General features: G+C 37.4%; 1 protein-coding gene and 1 non-coding gene across 2 annotated transcripts; one reads left to right on the top strand and one right to left on the bottom strand.

Annotated features, from left to right (window-relative positions):
* Nucleotides 1-5140: 5140 nt before the first annotated feature.
* Nucleotides 5141-6334, bottom strand: LOC127137946 (uncharacterized). Its single transcript, XM_051064351.1, has 2 exons — nucleotides 5498-6334; nucleotides 5141-5392 (listed from the first exon to the last, which is right to left on the bottom strand). Exons 1-2 carry the CDS (start codon nucleotides 6332-6334, stop codon nucleotides 5141-5143), a joined length of 1089 nt encoding a protein of 362 aa, XP_050920308.1.
* On the top strand, nucleotides 6168-6274 carry LOC127077395 (small nucleolar RNA R71). The gene has a single exon (XR_007787210.1). It is a non-coding gene; the product is annotated as a small nucleolar RNA R71 (small nucleolar RNA).
* Nucleotides 6335-19620: the final 13286 nt, after the last annotated feature.

The following is a 19620-nucleotide window of genomic DNA, read 5'->3' as shown; positions in this document are numbered from 1 at the left end:
ACATCCATAAAGTCGTGGAATTCCACGCGCAGGGTGCTCAGCTCACCTCTCAGATTGACGACATCTGTCTAAACAGCTTCGATGGCAGCAACATGATCGGTGAGAGGTGCAGCAGGTATAACTGGGGCATGTGATTCAGCGTCAGAGAGATGACTGTCATAGTGATCATAGATTTGGGGTGTCTCTGGAGGAGAGGGTGGTGCATTTGGTGGTCCATCCAAATCATAGAGCCAGTTGTTCCTAGCGTGCACACTCGTCCTAGGGTCTGGTAGGGTAAACAAGTATACTACTTGGCTGTTAATTAGGAATTCAAACACATACGGGCCTAAGTCCCTAATGATACCGGTGTTGAAGCAGAAGTCGATATTCATTGGTCGTATTCCACCTAAAGGGGTGAGCCTGATAAGTGGTTGTCTCAGTTCGATGGCATTTTCTATCATGGTCACTAAGCCTCCCACTAAGATTGGTCCATAGTCCTCTTGTTCCATACGGTACAAATTAGCTATCATGAATGTAGCAACGTTAACAGCTCGGGCCTGTGATGCGCAATACATTATGAAGAGTTCGTCTTTGGACACAAAGGTTCTGTTCTGTTCCTTTCCAAACAAGGTGTGAGCTAGGATCTTATGAAAGTAACAAATCGCAGGGTTATAGATGTTCTATGAATGCATAAGGTCTGGCTCAGGATGGTCGTTTCTTGTGATGCTACCCCAAAAGAGGTCTAATTGATGGTCTACTAGCCTGTCTTCCTGAGTAATGGTAAAGGTATCAGGGCCATTAGGGCATCCTAGGAGTTCAACCATTTCTCTGTGGGTGTAGCGGTAATCATTATCAAACAACCTAAAGGTGATTAGGCCTTTATTAAGTCCAATACCATGGTTTGGCAGGTACACTAGGGAGCTTAGAAATTCTAAAGTCAACCTACTGATAGAATTGAATTTTCTTTTGATAGCAAAGGTGTCCCAGCCTAGTTGGTTAATTAGGAACATAACACTGTCTTTTATACCTAATTTGGTCATGGTGTGTTCATCTGGGTATAAGGTTAGTGTCATTTCTCTATGAAATAGAGCCTTAAAACGTCTCCTTTGAGCTCTGCCTCTGAAGACTATATCCATGTAATCTACTTGTTGCATTGTGATAGTCAGTAGCTAGGTAAAATCAAGTAGATAATAACATTAAGTTAGTAATGGTCAATAATACATAAAGGTATCAATTAACTTTATGAGAAATAAGAAAAAATAAAAATTAAGCAGTAGTAATTATAAATTTGGGTAATGAAATTAAATAGTTAAAGACAGAGTGTGGGTTGTCTCCCACCAAGCGCTTTGTTTATTGTCGTAAGCTCGACATAAATATGATAGGTGTTATTCTTTTGAATGAGCGCGAAGCTCTGCAAGCTTTAGATTTGCAATGAAATCATTGTTATCAATGTTGTGGTAATGGTTCAAACGTTGTCCGTTTACTATGAATGGTTCGCTCGTTTTTCCTTTTATCTCTATTGCTCCATTCGGAAAGATATTGGTAATTTCGAAGGGACCGGACCATCTAGAGCGAAGTTTTCCGGGAAAGAGTCTAAGGCGGGAGTTAAATAGGATTACTTTGTTTCCTTCCTTAAACTCTTTCCTTAATATGCGATTGTCGTGCCATTTTTTTGTTCTTTCTTTATAGATTCGGGCATTCTCATACGCATATAGTCTAAGTTCTTCTAGTTCGTGGATATCTAATATTCTTTTTTCTCCTGCGGCAGTATAATTGAGATTAAGGGTCTTAATGGCCCAATATGCTTTATGTTCTAATTCTACCGGCAGATGACATGATTTTCCATAAACTAGCTTGAAAGGTGTGGTTCCTATTGGGGTCTTATAAGCTGTCCTATATGCTCACAGGGCTTCTGGTAATTTTGAGGACCAATCTTTCCTAGAGGTGGCAACTATCTTTTCTAAGATTTGTTTAATTTCTCGATTTGAGACTTCTACTTGCCCACTCGTCTGTGGGTGGTAGGGTGTTGCTACGCGGTGCCGGACTCCATATTTCACTAATAGCTTTTCAAAAATCCTTGAAATAAAATGGGAGCCACCATCATTGATGACAAGTCTCGGCACTCCGAATCTAGCGAAGATTATTCACTTAAAGAGTCTAATTACCACTTGTGTGTCGTTCGTTGGAGAGGCTATGGCCTCAATCCATTTTGATACGTAATCGACCACAACAAGGATATACTTGTTACTAAAAGAGGATGGGAAAGGTCCCATAAAATCGATTCCCCAAACATTGAAGACTTCTACTTCCAAAATTTCTTTAAGCGGCATTTTGTCGTGTCTAGATATGTTTCCAGTGCGTTGACACTGGTCACAATCTGTGATTGCAATGTGGACATCTTTCCACAGAGTGGGCCAAAAGAGGCCGACTTGCAAGATCTTAGCGCAAGTCTTTGGGGTGCTTGCATGTCCTCCATAGGGAGCAGAATGACAATGGGAGATTATATTTTCTACCTCATCCTCGGGGACACATCGATGGAAAATACCGTCGGGGCCTTTCTTGAAAAGTAGATGCTCATCCCAATAGTAGTGTTTAAGATCGTGGAAGAATTTTTTCTTTTGTTGGTAGGTCAAGTCTGGCGGAAGCACCCTAGCTGCTAAGTAGTTGACGAAGTCAGCGTACCATGGTAGTGTGGTTTGGGTGTGAATTGCTTCCACTACCTCATATGTTTTGGTATCCTTATGGTTTAACACATCTTTAGCTGTATTGCTTTCCAGTTGGGCTATGAGTCTTTCGTATGGTAAATCATTGTTTATAGGCACTCGTTTGGGTTCAATACCCTCCATTTTGGACAATGATCGGCCACGATGTTTTTAGTGCCCCTTTTATCCTTGATTTCTAGGTCAAACTCTTGTAATAGTAAGATCCACCTTAGGAGTCTTGTTTTGGCGTCTTTTTTGTTTAACAGGTACCTAATTGCAGCATGATCAGTATAGATAATTATATTTGCCCCTACTAGGTAGGAACGAAATTTATCCAGAGCGAACACTACGGCTAAAAGTTCCTTTTCTATGGTGGCATAGTTCATCTGTGCAGGGTCTAGGGTTCTACTTGCATAGTATATTGCATGAAGTTTCTTATCCCTTCTTTGTCCTAACACTGCGCCTACAACATAATCACTAGCGTCACACATGATTTCAAAAGGTAATCTCCAATCGGGCGGTTGCATGATAGGTGCGGTAATAAGAGTTGTTTTCAGTTGTTCAAACGTTGCTAGGCATTTGTCGTCAAAGATGAATTCAATGTCTTTCATCAATAAGCCAGTCAGTGGTTTGGTGATTTTTGAGAAATCTTTAATGAATCGCCGGTAGAAACCGGCGTGTCCTAAGCAGCTTCGTGTTTCTCTTACGGTTTTCAGAGTCTAGAGGTTTTCTATAACTTCTATTTTGGCCTTGTTGACTTTAATCCCCTTGTCGGATACTATGTGTCCGAGCACGATTCCTTGTCGGACCATGAAATTGCATTTTTCCTAGTTTAGCACGAGGTTCACTTTTACACATCTTTTTAGTACCATTTTAAGATTCGATAAGCAGCCTTCAAAGCTCTGCCCGCATACAGAGAAAACATCCATGAAGACTTCCATGATGTCATCTATGAAATCAGTGAAAATTGACATCATGCATCTTTGGAATGTTGCGGGAGCGTTACACAGTCCGAATGGCATTCGTCGGTAGGCGAATATACCATAGGGGCATGTGAAGGTCGTTTTCTCTTGGTCGTCGGGATGAATAGGAATTTGGAAAAATCCCGAATAACCTTCTAGCCAATCGTTCAAGCATTTGATCAATAAACGGTAAAGGAAAATGATCCTTCTGAGTGACTTTGTTTAATTTTCTATAATAAATACACATTCTACTTCCAGTAACCACTCTTTGTGCTATAGATTCTCCTTTTTCATTATTCACAACTGTGACACTTCCCTTCTTTGGTACGACATGTACTGGGCTGACCCATTGACTATCGGATATCGGGTATATAATACCTGCTTCTAACAGCTTTTGCACTTCTTTCTTTACTATATCACTCAGAATGAGATTTATCCTTCTTTGATGTTCTCTAGAGGTCTTACTGTCTTCCTCTAGCATTATGCGATGCATACATATGGAAAGGCTTATTCCTTTTAGATCTGAGATATTATAGCCTAAAGAAGTTGGGTATTTTCTCAAAACGTGTAGAAGCTTTTCAGTCTCTATCTGACCTAAGTCTGCATTTACTATTACAGGTCGCTCAAGTTCAGTGTCTAGGAATTCGTACCTTAGATTTTTGGGTAACGTCTTAAGTTCTAGGGCTGGTTTCTTTGGGCAAGGCAGATGATCGGGCGTTAGTGCTAGGCCTTCGCTTAGGTTGTCATCTTGGTATTCCTTACTTAAATTTTCATCTTCAAAAGTAGGAGGCCTTGGAATTTTCAGTATTTCGGAGTATGATGTTTGTTCATTCTCCATCTCTCTTATGCATTCGTCGATGACATCTAGTAGACAACAGGTATCGTCTATAGCTGGTGCCTTTAGGAATTGCATCAAAATGAATTCGACTTTTTCCTCACCAACTTCGAAGGTTAGCTTGCCTTTCTTAACATCTATGATAGCTCCGGTTGTAGCTAGGAATGGTCTTCCTACTATGATAGGGATGTTGGAATCCTCTTTTATATCCATGATTATAAAATCAGTAGGAATATAGAATTGTCCTATGTGCACCAGAAGGTTTTCTAGCATACCTACGGGAAATTTAACAAAACGATATGCAAGTTGTACGAACATTCTCGTAGGTCTTAGTTCTCCCATTTTTAGCCTTTCGCATATGGACAAGGGCATTAAACTAATACTGGCTCCTAAGTCACGTAGTGCTTTCTCGATGACAAACTTTCCGATTACACGGGGTATGGAGAAACTACCTGGGTCTTTCAACATAGGAGGCATATTATTTTGTATCATGGTGCTACACTCAGCAGTAAGTGTAACAGTTTCGTTATCCTCTATCTTCTTCTTGTTAGATAAGATTTCTTAGAGAAACTTAGCATATGAGGGCATTTGAGTTATGGCTTTTGTAAAGGGTATTGTAATATTCAATTGTTTTAAAAGCTCTACGAATCTTTTAAATTGTCCTACACTTTTAGATTTAACAAGTCTTTAAGGATAAGGGATATGGGTTTATATGGTGGTGGAGGCACATAAGGTTCTTCTTTTTCTATGGCCTCTTCGTTTTTATCTTCCTCTTGTTCGCATTCCTTCTCAGTTACCTTACCTGGGTCTTGATGCATGGATGAGTTTTGACTTCTAGGGTCGGTCGGTCCGTCTAGTTCTGTCCCACTTCGTAGTATAATAGCATTTGCATGGCCTTTCGGGTTTGGTTGCGGCTGTCCAGGAAATGTGCATGCAGGAGCAACAGTAGGTGCTTGTTGTTAAGCCACTTGCGAGATTTGTGTTTCCAGCATTTTGTTATGGGTGGCTAATGCATCTACCTTGTTTGCTAACTGCTTGATTTGCTCACTAGTGCGTATGTTTTGATTTAGGAAATCCTTATTTGTTTGGGCTTGGGTAGCTATAAAGTTTTCCATCATTATTTCTAAGTTTGATTTCCTAGGAGCATTTTGAGTATTTGAGGCAGCTTTGTGATATCCTGGTGGTACAACAGGTGCTTGGTTAGGTGCATACAATGCTTTATTATTTTTGTACGAAAAGTTAGGATTGTTCTTCCAACTTGGGTTATAGGTGTTTGAGTAAGGGTTTCCTTGAGCATAGTTCACCTGGTCTATGGAGGTTCCTGTCAAGAGTTGACATTCTGGGACAGTATGCCCTTGAGCTTCGCATATCTCACAGTTTGGTGCTACGGCAGCCACGGTGGCTGCTGGTGTTATGGTCAAGTTGTCTATCTTCTGAGTCAGAGCATCTACCTTGGTGTTAACATGGTCAAGATTGCTTAATTCGTACATGTCGCCCTTCGGTTGAGGTTTCTCTACAAAGGTTATTTCTCTTCCCCATTGGTAATGATTCTGGGCCATACTTTCGATGAGTTGATAGACCTCATTGTATGGTTTATCCATCAGTGCGTCACTTGCGGCGGCGTCTATTGTCAATCTTGTATTGTACAAGAGACCGTTGTAAAAGGTGTGAATGATCAGCCATTCTTCTAGACTGTGATGTCGACAAAGCCTCATCATGTCTTTGTATCTCTCCCAAGCTTCAAAAAGTGATTCATTATCCTTTTGTTTAAACCCGTTTATTTGGGCTTTTAGCATAGTCGTCTTACTAGGTGGGAAATATCGGGCTAAGAAGACTTTCTTCAACTCGTTCCACATAGTGACATAGTTGGATTATAGAGACTGGAGTCAAGCTCTAGCTCTATCTCTTAATGAAAATGGGAAAAGACGGAGTCTTATAGCTTCTGGGCTGACACCATTCGCTTTCACTGTGTCCACGTATTGCAAAAATACTGACAAGTGTAGGTTCGGGTCCTCCGTGGGACTACCTGAAAACTGGTTTTGCTGTATGGCTGACAACAACGAGGGTTTTAACTCAAAATTATTGGCCTCGATGGCAGGGGCAGCGATGTTGTTATGTGGTTCATCCTACGAAGGGATTGCATAGTACTTAAGAGGACGGTTTTGCACTCCTTCGGCCATCTCTGGTTGAATAACTGATTCAGAAGTAGGAATGTTAAGGTCAGGAAGATTTATCTTGATACGATGTTTCCGTATCAAGTCTCGTATCCGGTGTTCTAATCTAAGATAATGCTCAGGTTTGTCGAATTGTAGCTTTAATTTCTCGCCTTGAGAGCGAGTACTTGACATACACTCGACAAATATAGAAAGGGAAAAAGAATTGTTTGCCTTAGTCTATACTGGGCACCACTAGAGTTACGATATCAACTAAATAAGTCCCCGACAACGGCGCCAAAAACTTGATCGCGACTTAGTAAGTCTATGTGAATCGTGACTACAAGTGCACAGTCCTATCCCGTAGTTTTAAAGATTATCGAACCCACAAGTACTAATATTCGAACGTATCGTGGTTTAATGTTGCTATGTAAATCTAAGGCTGATGATCATTCTAAGACTGGAGGGATGAAGAGAAATAACTATAACGTAAATAGAATATTAATAAAGATACGAGATATAGGGGATATCGGTATGTAACGCGTCGAACTTTGGGGATTCGATAGATATTTGGTGTAATCTTATTGGTTAAAATATTCTTCAGTAGAAATTATTTATAGAAAGGACCTAATCTCACACTCTCGTTTTTATTGACTCTAACCATACTCCTAAACCAGAATGCTTGGCTCTCGCGGTCTCATTTTGAATTTAAAAGTAATTTTTGAATATAAATAAAGTCTAATTAATCCTAAAGCGCTCTCGCTGTGTTTAGGATTAATGCCTAGTTTCAGCTATCTGGTTAAAATCTCAAACTCTTGTTCTTGTTGACCGTAACCTTAGTTTGTTTTGTACTCTCGTACGAAAAACAGTTTGATTAAAATAAGAAACTAAAACCGGAAAAATAAGTTTTATAAAAACTAACACCAATTATTTATGAATCCCGTCGTTTCGACGGTCTTTACATACCGATACCTAAGGGTTTAGCCGGACATGGATCCGGTAACAAACATGGTATTTGGGAAATTAAACATGCAATAAGGCATAAATAAATAGAACAGTAATCAAAATAAAACCTGAATTGCGAATAAGAACTGGAACTGAATCTTGATTCTTCGATTAAAATAATGTCGGCAGGCTTTGGCAATGAATAACCGTTACAATTGAATCCCAAAAGCGTAAATAATAAAGCGCAATAGTCCCCGATGTGGAGAACTATTACTTTTACAAAGTAAGAAAACTGGCTAGAAAACTAAAAGAAAAATAACTCTGAGAAAAAATAATCGTCGCCTAAAAGCTGGAAGAAGAGAGCGTGTCTGTTAGAGCCTTTATATATTTCCCACAATCCCTAATTTGTAGAAAGGTGGGTGGATTCGTGGCTACAAAAGTGGAGAAAAAGATGGAAGACTAGGTTGTGGCGGTTCTAGCCTTTGAATGAGAGGCGAGCGCCACCTTTTTAGGATTGAGCCCCACCTCTTAAGTCTTGGTGGCGGGCGCCACCTCCTCCTTGGGTCAATGTGGCGGGCGCCACACACCCTAGATAATGGGCGCCATAAGCCCGTTTGCTTTGGTCGCCCATTATCTCTATAAAACTCCATTTTCTTCTCTTTTTCTTTCCTTTTTCTTTCCTTTTTTCTATTTTCCATTTTGCTTGCTATAAACCTTTTAATCGATATATACCTGCAATAAACATAAAATACTGCGTAATAATAAGCGTTAATTAAGTAAAAAAGCAATGCATATGGAGCCAAAAATACTATACGTTTTCGCGTTATCAAGTAGACATTGGCTTGCAACTATCCATGTCGAATCTTTTCAACAACTATTTGCAGTACTTTGGTTGATTGATGAAGATTCCATCCTTTAGTTTCTTAATTTGGAGTCCGAGAAAATAGTTATCTTACCCATCATGGGCATTTCGAATTCTCCTTACATTATTGATGAAATTTCTTCACACATTTCTTTGTTTGTTGAGCCGAATATGATGTCGTCAACGTAGACTTGAACCAATAAAGTGGTACCTTTTATTTTCTTAATAAACAAGGTCTTTTCAACTTTATCTTTTTCAAATCCCTTTTCACAGAGAAAGTTGCTGAGACGATCATACCATGCTCTTGGTGCTTGTTTTAGGCCATAAAGGACTTTCCTCAACTTGAAGACATGTGAAGGATTCTTGAAGTCTTAAAAGCCCGGGGGTTATTTGACATAGACTTCTTCGTTGATGTAGCCATTCAAAAATGCGCTCTTGACATCCATTTGGTACAACTGAAAGTTTAATGAACATGCATAAGCAAGTAATAGACGGATAACTTCTAACCTTGCAACCGGAGCGAATGTTTCTTCAAAATCAATGCCTTCCTCTTGATTGTATCCTTGGGCCACCAACTTTGCTTTGTTTTGAAAAATTATACCATTCTCATCAAGCTTGTTCTTAAACACCCATTTGGTACCTATGATGTGTTTACCACTTGGTCTAGGGACAAGTTCCAAAACTTGATTCCTTTCAAATTGGTTTAACTCTTCTTTCATAGCAACTATCCATTGGTCACTTCCTAAGGCTTCACCAACTTTGGAAGGTTCAATTTGTGAAATAAACGTCATATTCAAGCATGCATCTTTGAGATTTAATCTTGTTGCAACGCCTTGACTAATATACCAATGACTTTATCAATTGGGTGATCTCTATGAGTTCTGCATTCCTTAGGTAGATTGTTGTCATTTGTCTTATGTTCATCTTGGTCATCTTGATGTTTTGGTTGATTATCATTATTCGCACTTGATGTATCTTTTTGAGGAACTTCTACAATATCATCATCATCATCACACAAAACAATATCCTCCTTGGAGGGGTTAGTTTCATCAAAGGTAACATGCATAGATTCTTCAATTGTTAAATTCTTTTATTATATATATATATATATATATATATATATATATATTATATATATATTATATATATATATATATATATATATATATATATATATATATATATATATATATATTCTATAAGCTTTACTAGTAAGAGAATATCCAAGAAATATACCTTCGTCGGACTTCTCGTCGAACTTACCTTGATTGTCTTTGTCATTGTTGAGGATAAAGCATTTACATCCAAAAATGTGAAATTAAGATATGTTTGATTTCCTTCCTTTGAAGAGTTCATAAGGGGTATTTTTCAAGATAGGTCTAATAATAATTATATTACTTACATAGCATGCCGTGCTTACCGCATCCGTCCAAAAATACTTTTGAAGATTTGAGTCGCTAAGCATTGTTTTTGCAAGTTCCAGAAGTGACCTATTCTTTCTCTCCATCACTACATTTTGTTGGGGAGTCCTTGGTGCCTAGAAATTATGAAATATTCCATGTTCTTTGCAAAACTCTTTGAATGAGGCATTTTAAAATTCTCCACCATGGTCGCTTCTTATGAAGGAAATAGTTAGAGATTTCTCATTTTGAATTTGCTTTGCATATTTCTTGAACGCCTTGAATGCATCACTTTCTAAACTAAGAAGAAAGTCCAAGTGTATCTAGAGAAATCATAAATAATAACTAAATCATACATATTAACTCATAAGCTTCTTGTTCTTGATAGACCAAATAAGTCCATATGCAACAATGGTAGTGGCCTTGTAGTGGACACCGCATTCTTTGATGTGAAAGTTGATTTGGTTTGTTTTCCCTTTCGACATGCATCACATAATTTATCTTTGACAAACTTTATCTTAGGAAATCCAATAACAAGATCATGCTTTATTAGTTTATTCAAATGTTCCATATGAATATGAGTGAATCTTTTATGCCAAAGCCAAGACTCATTATTGTTTGCCATAAGAAATTTTACCTTCAAAGACACATTATCAAGGGAAATCATAAATATATTATTAAATATAGTACCTTTTAGTTTTACCTCATGAGTGAATTCATCTACAATCAAACACTCATCCTTGGTGAACTTGATTTTGAAGCCTTTGTCACAAAGTTGGCTAATACTTAGAAGATTGTGCTTTAGTCCTTCGACATAAAGAACATCTTTAATGGATGTGAAAGGTGGTGCTCAAATTTTGCCTATACCAAGAATTATCCCTTTGTTGTTATCACCATATGTGACATAACCCTTGGCCTTTAATGCTAGATTTGAAAATATGTTAATGTCTCCCGACATATGCTTGGAGCAACCACTATCAAGATACCAAAGGTTTGATGTGGTTTTCAAGCATACCTACAAAAAAAAATTACATTTTGTTAGGTACCCTAATTACTTTGGGTCCTTCATAATTAGTGTCTTTCATTACCCATACGTAATGCCCACTTGCTATGCTAAAGTTTCTACCATAGCATGCATTAGGAGTATGGCCAACTATTCTACAATAAAAACAAGTAGGTTCAAAATTGCTTATATATCTAGGAACATAAGATTTCTTTTTATAAAATATTTTTCTTTTAGGATAGTGATGACCATCTTTTGGCTTGTTCACTTTCTCTTTGGTTGGTTGGTCATTATCTTTAACAAAGATAGTTTTACTAGAACTTGGTTTGGAAAACTTTGAATAACCAAGTCCACTTTTGACACCTTCCAACCCAATTTATCCTTTCTCATATCTTTCAAGAACCCTTTTTAATTGGACAATTTGGAAAGAAAGTGATTCACAATTTTTATATACAATTTTCACTAATCATCTTTTGTTTTTCATCATCGATATCTTTTTCCATTGTCACGATTTTTTCTTCTAGAGATGAAATTATTTTCTTTTGTTTTATACATAATTTTGCATTCTTTAAGAAGTTCATTTATAGCACCTTGTGCATCACTATGGTAAAGAGAAAAATCACTACTAACCTCATCTTCTTCATCGTCAGAATGGCGTGAAGCCATTAATGCTAAATTTACATATTCGTCGATTTCCAATCCGGATGAAGAATTTATCTCATTATCTTCCCATGCAACATACGCCTTTTTATTCTTGAATTCCTTCTTGCCTTTAAAGCCACCTTTCTTGGAGAGTTTTGGACAATCCTACTTTATATGACCTTGCTTTCCACATTTATAGCATGTGACATCTTGCGTAGATGTGGAAGCCTCCCTTTTCCTGAAATGTTTATTTCTTTTTGCATAAAAGGATTTCTCATTTTTACCAAAAACTTACCAAGCCTTTTAACAAGGACATTGAAATTTTCATCTTCCTTCGATGCGCCATCATATTTATCTTCCTTTGAATCTACCTTCAAAGCAATTCCTTTGGATTTCTTCTCTTGACTTTCATGCTTTTCAAGTCTTCCAAGTTCAAGTTCATGTTCTTGGAGTTTTTCGAATAATGATGCGGACGTAATAGTAGAAAGACTTTTCTTCTCCGATATGGCCGTTAATTTTGGTTGCCATTCTCTAGTCAATGATCTTAGCACTTTAAGGTTGAGATCATCATTTATAAAGGTCTTTCCGAGAGCGATTAAATGATTCGTCAAGTGAGAAAATATTTTCTGTAATGCAAGAATAGATTCTCCGGGCTGCATTCTGAATATTTCATATTCTTGACTCAATGTGTTTAACCTGAATCTTTTAACTTCAGCGGTTCCTTCGTGAGTCTCCACCAAAGTTTCCTATATTTCTTTTGCCGATTTATATTGAGATATGCGGAAGAACTCATCCATACTTAATGAACTTTGAAGAATATTGGTAGCTATCTTTTCATTAAGTATCCTTTTCTTATTGTCTTCATCATATGAACTTTTAACCTTCGGAGTGCCAACACCATTGACCACACTGGTAGGATTATGCAGACCATTTTCAACGGTTGCCTATACACCATCTCCCCGTGCTTATAAATTTGCTTTCATGTGGATTTTCCAGAAGTCAAAATATTCTCCAGAAAATAGAGGTGGTTTGTTGCTACTACCGCCATCTTTGAAAACTGGGTTTGCGCTCGCGGAAGCCATCTTCTGGATCTGAGGAGCAAGTTATCAATAACCCACTCTAATGCCAACTGTAAGTTGAGTGTGAACCTAAGAGGGGGGGGGGTGAATTAGGTACTATAATTTTTTTTCCAGTTTTGTCTTGTTTTAATAATCTTTTGTTTGAGATTACTAAGTGATGAATGCGGTAAATGCTGAAAAGATAAATAACACATAGAGATATCCTAATTCCCCTCATAAATCGAGAGTACTCCAATCCCCTTTCAACACGAAAGAGATTTTACAATTGTTAGGACTTTTACAAGACTCTTCCTAGTCTTTATATATAGACACTAACAATCACACCAAGAACAATCCTCTTGGATTTTTCACTAAGTTCAAAAAGAGAACAATCCTCCCTTTTAATGAACCTCTTGTTTACAATAATCCTAGATAACAAGGATACACAAAGTAATTTGAAGTTTTGATAAGATGTACAATGGAATTGTATATGTATCAATCTATGGATTTATCTTCTCCTTATAACAAACAAATCTCTCAATGTTACACAAGTGTTCACTATGAATGGAATGAAACTTATGATGATTTTCTATGAAGGTTAAGTGCAGAAAGTTTCACTCTAAAAATTATGGTTTTGGACACTTAGAAAATATTTTGAAAGATGAAGAGAATATTTGAATGTTTGAAAGTTTTGCAAAAGGAGGTGAGATTGAAATCTGAAGAAATGATGTTTATATAGTCTCTAAAACACCTCTCCAAAAGAGTGTAATGCATGAAAGGATGACATGGTTCAAGAACTCTTTTTGGAAAATATTTGAATGAAAAATGAAATTTTTTTTGGCACTGATACAATGTTAATCGGTTAACACACTTTGCAACATACAAAGAATTCAAAAAATCCATATGTTAATCGATTAACATCCTGGTGTTAACCGATTAACACCTTGCAACGTTCCAAAAATGTTCAATTTTAACAAGTGTTAATCAATTAACATCCTAGTGTTAACCGATTAACATCAGCCCAGAATGCAAAAATTGATTTATAATAAAATGAAAAACTATGCTTTAATGCATCAAATCATTTTGATGTATCATGGCATGAATGAATAATACTTTGAACACTTGTATACACAAGGAGAGATTGGGTGCTATATACCTTAAAATGGAAGATTAATTCCTAACCAATTCTTCAAGACTTTGATAAAACTTGAAAACGTTGTCTTTTTGCAAAGAGTCTTGATCCATTCCTTTTTGCTAGTCTTGACTTGCTTGTAGAATGTCTTCATCAAAACATATTGAGAAGCATGCCTTCACAATAATGCATATATGCATGATTATGGTGACTTTATTTGATGATAAAAATGAATATGGCTAAAAATGCAAAACTTGACAAATAAACATGTATCAAATGAATTTAAAATGTATGGACAAAATTGGGGTATGACACACATGTATTCAAATTTTTCTCATTCAAGTTTCATTTTTGACTCTCTTACTGATTTGAGCGATGAAGTGCTAATCTTGCAGGTCATCCCCCTCTCCACCGTATAAGAAGCTCTTAACCCCTGCAATAGACAGTGAATTCATGATCTACAATCGTCACCTAGTTCCATAGCAGAATATCGACGTCATTTGTTGTAACTCAAAGTTTGTATCGTGCCCCTTAGGCTCGACTAGGGGGCAACTGTTTCGAGTTGGTTAAAATAGTCTCACATTACTTAGGAACCGAGGCTAAGAGTAGTTTATGTATAACACCCAATGAGGCGCCTTTTCTAAAGGACAAATGTGTGAGACTTCTCACACCCAAAGCAGACAATACCTCATAGCCGCAACAACACCAACTTGAGGTCGATCAAAACATTGACATCGTCTGTACGATTTGACTTATGATTCATGTGACCTTCATGATCTATTGTTCCTCGATTTAACCTAATCTCTTCCGATAATCAATATCTCATTCGACCGATGCATAAATATCCATCTTCTGATCAACTCCATAAAATTCAGAGTCAAACCTTTTTCTATCAGAAATGTAAAACGATGACAACTTTGAAAGCCAGTCATTCCATCGTCTAAAGACAAGTCACTGCAACCGCTGAAGCATATATGAATCCTTCATATCCTCAAGGGACAAATGATAAAGTCTTAAAAACTGATCATTCTATTTCTCTACCGAAAAGTTCTATCCAACCCATGGCAGATCAAATAGCATCTCAACTTCCCCCTTCCCCACCGCTCATGAGCCGAGAAGGGATTCAAAATAGGTACAAAAATCTCCAAGTTATCAACGACACATGTGCCATAATGCTCCCCATAATCCCAAAGGATAGGGAGGCAAACACACTTCCTCCAAAGTCTATCATCCTAGGAGGAGGGAAATGTATTCAGAAGATGCATCAACCAAGCTGCAATAGAAGTAACCTCTGCCCACTCGTATCTTGGACAACAAGATCCCGAAGTCACTAGAGAATCCTCAAAAGCTTTATAGATATAATGAGAGTGGAGATCTAGATGAGTAGGTCGAACATATAGGTGATCGAGTGGACTACTACCATGTCTACGAAGATTTAAAGTAAAAGTTCACTGCACTAACTCTAATTGAATCTGCCTTAGCCTGGTATAAGTCCCTTTCGGACAAAAGCATAGATTTTTGGTCTAACCTATGTGAAGTTTTCACGTCATTTAACCACCAGAAAGAGACAACCAACCATTACGTACGTGCTTAGTAGGTTCGTGAAGGGTAAGAAGGAAACCATATGTGACTATATTGATTGTTTCACCAAAGTAGTACTAGTTGTTGGAGGCTCAAATGAGACCCTAAAGTGATGGGTGTTTGAGAAAGGAGTCAGACCAGACTGTGCATTCTAAGAGAAGTTAGGGCATAATGAGTCCCACAATCTGAAGGATTTATTGAGTAGGGCGCAACCTTACATCAAATACAAAGAAAAACTTCTAGAAGACGGAGGCAACCGGAGGTCGAGAAATACAGGATTTGGTCAGCCATCAGAGAAATACTTTGAACGGTCAAAGATGAAAGTGTATGTAGACCCCACTCAAGGTTTGACGCGTATACTCCCTTGAACACTTCACGAGAGATCCCTTATCTAGTCAGGGAGCCTGCATGTACTAACAAGCTAAAATACCATTGTTTCCAAGGGAGTCATGATCATAACACCATCGATTGCATCCAAATGAAAGATGAAATTAAGGGACTAATTAAGAAGGGGAGACTATCTGAGTATACCAAGGACAATAATAGGATTCTCCCAATATGAAGAAATATCTCAAGAAAGTTGAAGTCGTGGCCGGGGACAAAGGAAAAAAGGTAAGTAGTGAAGGGAAATCACAATATAAAACACAGTTGAAGACTGTGCATTCTAAGAGAAGTTAGGGCATAATGAGTCCCACAATCTGAAGGATTTATTGAGTAGGGCACAACCTTACATCAAATACAAAGAAAAACTTCTAGAAGACGGAGGCAACCGGAGGTCGAGAAATACAGGATTTGGTCAGCCATCAGAGAAATACTTTGAACGGTCAAAGATGAAAGTGTACGTAGACCCCACTCAAGGTTTGACGCGCATACTCCCTTGAACACTTCACGAGAGATCCCTTATCTAGTCAGGGAGCCTCCATGTACTAACAAGCTAAAATACCATTGTTTCCCACAATCTGAAGGATTTATTGAGTAGGGCGCAACCTTACATCAAATACAAAGAAAAACTTCTAGAAGACGGAGGAAACCGGAGGTCGAGAAATACAGGATTTGGTCAGCCATCAGAGAAATACTTTGAACGGTCAAAGATGAAAGTGTATGTAGACCCCACTCAAGGTTTGACGCGCATACTCCCTTGAACACTTCACGAGAGATCCCTTATCTAGTCAGGGAGCCTCCATGTACTAACAAGCTAAAATACCATTGTTTCCCACAATCTGAAGGATTTATTGAGTAGGGCGCAACCTTACATCAAATACAAAGAAAAACTTCTAGAAGACGGAGGCAACCGGAGGTCGAGAAATACAGGATTTGGTCAGCCATCAGAGAAATACTTTGAACGGTCAAAGATGAAAGTGTACGTAGACCCCACTCAAGGTTTGACGCGCATACTCCCTTGAACACTTCACGAGAGATCCCTTATCTATTCAGGGAGCCTGCATGTACTAACAAGCTAAAATACCATTGTTTCCAAGGGAGTCATGATCATAACACCATCGATTGCATCCAAATGAAAGATGAAATTAAGGGACTAATCAAGAAGGGGAGACTATCTGAGTATACCAAGGACAATAATAGGATTCTCCCAATATGAAGAAATCTCTCAAGAAAGTTGAAGTCGTGGCCGGGGATAAAGGAAAAAAGGTAAGTAGTGAAGGGAAATCACAATATAAAACACAGTTGAAACAATTTTTTTATTACCTCTTATGGCAATTAAATGTTGATGCATAATCAAAAGAACAATCACGAGTGCTAAACAACAATGCTTATACCCATTCCTTACAAACAGGGTGCCTTCAATATCAGTGCTAGCTACTATGAATTAAGACTTTGAGAAAGAAAGAAAATAAGGTTAAATATACAACACCCTCTATAATGTAAGCGAGATTCTCTTTAGCCCCCTGTAAAATAATTTTTTATCCCCTCTTGAAATACCAAGATTCCCTCTATAAGGCCCCCGTGCACACTATTTCATCCCAAATTTCATTTATTAGTGACTTGGTAGTCCATGTGGACTTTTATTTAATTTTTTATTATTAATTCGGCCCATTCCAAACACACAAAAGCCCATTGTTAACCCAACACACCTAAGCAATTACTTATTCATGCTTAAGGTTTATAAACCCTTGCAGAATTTGTAAAACAACCAATGTGAGACTTACTGTCAGATGTTTTGGAAGACACATAGTGCATCTTAGTACTTGTTACATTGTAGCCACCAACATTGTCCAAGCATCTTCATAGTGACCACGCTTGAAGTACATATCCTTAACTCATTCAAAATCAAACATTTCATCATCACCTCATTTAGAATTAGTTAGTTCATCATTTGATCCATCTTCGCAGGTAGTGTTGTCGTGTTTTTTATTCAGTAACTGCTATGAGATTAGATTCCTAAATATCAAGTTTTAAACGATTTTTTTAGTCTATTCAGTAACTACTGTTGTTTTCAATGTGGGAGTTATCCATGAGTGTGAGTGTAGGCAATTCTGTAGGGACACAACTGTTGTTAGAATATACGCACAACTTTTGTTAGAATAAATTTGTGCATTATAGTTGAAATTTCATGTTGGAATATCTTGTTGAAAGATCGTGTTTTCAAGAGGATAGTTGGGCTATTTCTAATATCATTGTAGTTATGTAGGCAATTATGTAGGGACACCATCAATCACAACACCATTCAATCTCATCTCAACAAAACACTTAAGAACCTGACCAGGAAGACCATTTTTAAAATACCCATTAATCAATGCATTCCAAGCAACAATATCCTTTTCAGGACTTTCATCGAACACACATCACACACTTTTCATAAACCCAGAATCACTACGCCAAAAGAGGGAAAAGAGGGCGCTTTTTTTGGCCTATAACAGCGCTTTAAAGCGCCCTCTAATCTGGCGCTGACATAGGTAAAGACAGCGCTTTTTTTCCTGGTGAAAGCGCTGTCTAAAGTGGCTCTTTAAGCCCTTTAAGGGCCACTTTAGAGGGTGCTTTTTAAAGAAAGCGCCCTCTAAAGTGGAAACATTTAAGGGTTTAGAGGGCGCTTTTACTGGAAAGCGCCCTCTAAAGTGGAAACTTTTAAGGGTTTAGAGGGCGCTTTTACTGGAAAGCGCCCTCTAAAGTGGAAATTTAAAGGGTTTAAAGGGCGCTTATTTTGGGAAGCGCCCTCTAAAGTGGGTGGTTATTTAAATTATTTTTTTTAAAAAGCGCTATATTTTTTTATTTATTTTAGACAACCTGTATATTGAAGCAGTACACCCAAAACTGTATAATTTGAAGCCCTTTTTCACACATTGCATTCAACAAGCCTTATATACAACAATCCATACATATACAACAATCCACTGATATATAATTGTTTAACTTCTAAAGATTCTAAATATACAACCAATTCATAACTTAAAAAGAAATAAAACTAAGTAGCAAAAGCATCTCTGAGATGTATGTTTTTTTTGCTAGCAGCAGTCTTCTTAGCAACAACCTCTTTTTGTTCAATATCAATAGCATGAACCTAAAATATCATAAAATTAGTTAGGTGATGTATAAGATCAAGAATTAACATTTTCTATGCATAAATATCATATAATTGTGTTTATACCTTTTTTTTTTATGCAACTGACTCGATTTGCTGCGTAATCCCCTTATATTTTTGGTCTCTTATCTTTTGAAGATAGAATTGATATTTGTTTAGATGGACATGTTCCATTGTCGTAGAGGGATACTTTCAAATATCCAGCATCATCATCTACGCGAATGAGGCTTGACGATAATGGAACATCTCCATCTAAACAAATATCAATTGATACTTTCGAGTATCCCTTGCCCCTTGCACGAATGATTGACTTCATAATAGCCATTTTACCTGTAATAAAGAAAACAATTAAAATCAGATGACAAATGTAAAAACAATTAAAATCATAAAAGTCATTTTACCTGTAATAAAGAAAACAATTAAAATCATTTGACCTGTACCTTTTTCACTAAGTTCTCTTTCTTTTCTTGGTTGGAATATGTTCTACATGTCTCTTAACAACACGGACGGTTGGATTGATCCAAATACCCTCATTATGATCATTTCTAATATATGAATCATTTGATATAATATTCTCATCTTGATCATTTCTGGTAAACGATTCAATCTCAACATCAATATCACTTTGATCTCCAGTGTTTTCATCAATTACTTTGTTGGAAAAAAGAACTATAGACCATTTCGTACTTTTCGGATCATTGACATAGAACACTTGTCTAGCTTGAGAGGCTAGAATAAAAGACTCATCTTTGTATCCCACCCTATTAAGATCCACTTGCAAAAATCCTGACTTATCCATTCGAATGCCGTTATTATTTTCAACCCACTTGC

The sequence above is a fragment of the Lathyrus oleraceus genome, chromosome 4, assembly GCF_024323335.1.
Source record: "Lathyrus oleraceus cultivar Zhongwan6 chromosome 4, CAAS_Psat_ZW6_1.0, whole genome shotgun sequence".
Lineage (NCBI taxonomy): Eukaryota > Viridiplantae > Streptophyta > Magnoliopsida > Fabales > Fabaceae > Lathyrus > Lathyrus oleraceus.
The sequence above is the reverse complement of the archived record's forward strand: the minus strand, read 5'-3'. Positions and strand labels throughout refer to the sequence as shown.

Bases quoted from the DNA above. Each gene is read 5' to 3' on its own strand.
- LOC127137946 (XM_051064351.1), bottom strand. From the start codon at position 6,334: ATGTGGAACGAGTTGAAGAAAGTCTTCTTAGCCCGATATTTCCCACCT. The intron at 5,393-5,497 runs GTAGATGCATTA...TTTCCTGGACAG, and splicing joins TCAAGCAGTTAGCAAACAAG to CCGCAACCAAACCCGAAAGG.